The sequence below is a fragment of the Magnolia sinica genome, chromosome 6, assembly GCF_029962835.1.
Source record: "Magnolia sinica isolate HGM2019 chromosome 6, MsV1, whole genome shotgun sequence".
NCBI lineage: Eukaryota > Viridiplantae > Streptophyta > Magnoliopsida > Magnoliales > Magnoliaceae > Magnolia > Magnolia sinica.
The window spans coordinates 13,291,605-13,293,866 of NC_080578.1; the positions used below are offsets into that span (position 1 = coordinate 13,291,605).

General features: G+C 43.2%; 1 protein-coding gene across 1 annotated transcript; it reads left to right on the forward strand.

Moving 5' to 3' along the window:
- The first annotated feature begins 420 nt into the window (after positions 1 to 420).
- Positions 421 to 1,017, forward strand: LOC131249502 (36.4 kDa proline-rich protein-like). Its single transcript, XM_058250313.1, has one exon. It carries the CDS (start codon positions 421 to 423, stop codon positions 1,015 to 1,017), a length of 597 nt encoding a protein of 198 aa, XP_058106296.1.
- The last annotated feature ends 1,245 nt before the right edge of the window (positions 1,018 to 2,262 follow it).

Sequence of the window (2,262 nt, forward strand, 5' to 3'; positions counted from 1 at the left end):
CCATTCATCTGAAGATTAGGATTTCCTCATCAATGCGATTTTTGTGTAATACTCCATCGACCTTGGGATCTATAATTTGGATGGTTTGTATTGGGGACATTCGTGTCTTGTGAAAAGTAGGTGGGTGTTTTATGTGTGTGGAGAGAGAGAGAGAACACATGGTTTGCGATTATCCTCTTTCGAAATCCACACCTCATATGCAACAACATTCCAAACTCCTCTCTTTAAAATATATAAGTACTCTACTCTTTCCCGCCAACTAATGAGTTTTAATTCTAATTTTCATTCAAGGAGCTTAAACAAAATAACAGTCACGGGCTGTTCTTAAGCTCCTAATATCTACTTATAAATATTGCTTAGATCTTAATCAATCAAGACTCACAAAGATCCGAATCCTCCAATCAAACGGTCTAACTCAACATGGGTCCCAGACTAACCGCTACGTCCTTCATCCTCATGATTTACACGGCAACGTCATTGCCACGAACGTACGCATGCGCCACCTGCTCCCCGCCTTATTCCGGCTCGTACCCGCCAAAAACCACCCATCCTCCTTACTTCAAAAGACCACCCAGATCATCCCCACCGTCCATGAACCCACCCGTGATCATCCCACCGATCATCATCACACCCCCAGTGATAACACCTCCGGTTGTGAATCCCCCGCCCGTCTATCAAAAACCACCTTCGGGAGATCTAACGCCGCCTTCAAGTGGTATTCCCATCACCAACCCTCCATCATCATCCTCAGCAACGTGCTCGATCGACCACCTGAAATTAGGGTTGTGCGTCGACGTTCTTGGAGGGCTGATCCATACTGGGCTGGGAGACCCAGTAGTCAATACTTGCTGCCCTGTGCTTAAAGGGTTGCTAGAGATCGAAGCTGCAGTCTGCCTCTGCACCACTATAAGACTCAAGCTTCTCAACCTCAACATCATCATCCCACTCACTCTTACAGCTTTGGTCACATGTGGGAAGACCATCCCACCGGGTTTCGTTTGCCCACCTCTTCACTAACTCCATTTTTTCTAGGGTTTTCGTTGTATTAGGGTTTCGGCCAGTGGGTCTTTTTCTTGTTTTAGGGTTAGCTTGTTTTCTTATTTTTAGTTGTCGAGATAGAAGGGAAAAAATGGATATATCTCATGTCTCATTTTTAGGTAGGGTGCTCTTGCCAGTCGATTATGATGGATGAGTTTCCTACTAGTTTGTGGAGGTTGTGATTTGTGTAGTCTTGAGCTTTCTCTATCTAATTTATTCAAATCTTATCTTGGTTACGTAATGTATGCAGATTTGTGGTGTTTCAATTCGATTGATTAATTGGGCGGTACCTCATGTTGCACAGAGCTGGGATTAATTTGCTTACTGTTTTTTTTTTTTTTTTTGTCAAAACAAGGAAGTTATTCATATCACAAAGCCCAAATACAGAACATGATAAAGCCAAACAGGCCCTTAAAAAAGGATTTTCTTACTGTTTGGATGATGAATTTATGGATAAACACGTGCTGTATAGTAGAGGGTCGATCTGATGAATGGACGAGCCTGATTTTCTTTTAGAGTCTTGATGGTGGGGATGATCCGGCCATTCATTAGATGGGGTTCACTGGAGCACGTGCTGGTTTAAAAATAGCAAGTCTAAGCATCAAGCAGGTCACATATGTAACTTGAATCGTTCATTTATTCTAACTCTCCATTCTTTTCGTACGTCGTTCTACCGGATGAATGGCGTTGATTGTTTTAGTTAGTGTGCCAGTGGGCTGTCAATGGGCCAGGCTGGCCCATGGGCTTGTTGGCCGGGCATGCCTAGGACTGTACTTGGGGGCTTAATTCAGGCCCTTCTCTCAATTGGGTCGGGTTTGGACCATGTCCAACAGTCCGTAAGCCCCCCAGCCTGTTAAGGTGTGCAAAGGCAATTTTGTAACATACACCATAAAAATTCCTATTTAATATACTGCACAACTCATATTTGTTTTGTATCCTATGATTCACCTAAGAAAAACTCGGGCTCAGACTTAGGCCCAGCGTAAACATTTTTATCAGGACTTCGGCTAGACTATTTTGACTTATCAAGGACCCGGGCCTGACTCGGGCTTATATTGAACATTGCAACCAGGCTTGGATAGAGCTTGGCCCAGGTCATAAGAGTTGTCTTCATAATAAATAGGGAATTTTACGAAAAAAAAACTATAGGAACTTACATTGTGGTACCGTTATCAAAACACTACCTCATTAGCCATATAATTATCCTCGCCTGCAAATGGGTTT

Excerpts from the sequence above, each read along its gene's own strand:
- LOC131249502 (XM_058250313.1), top strand. The coding sequence starts at position 421 with ATGGGTCCCAGACTAACCGCTACGTCCTTCATCCTCATGATTTACACG.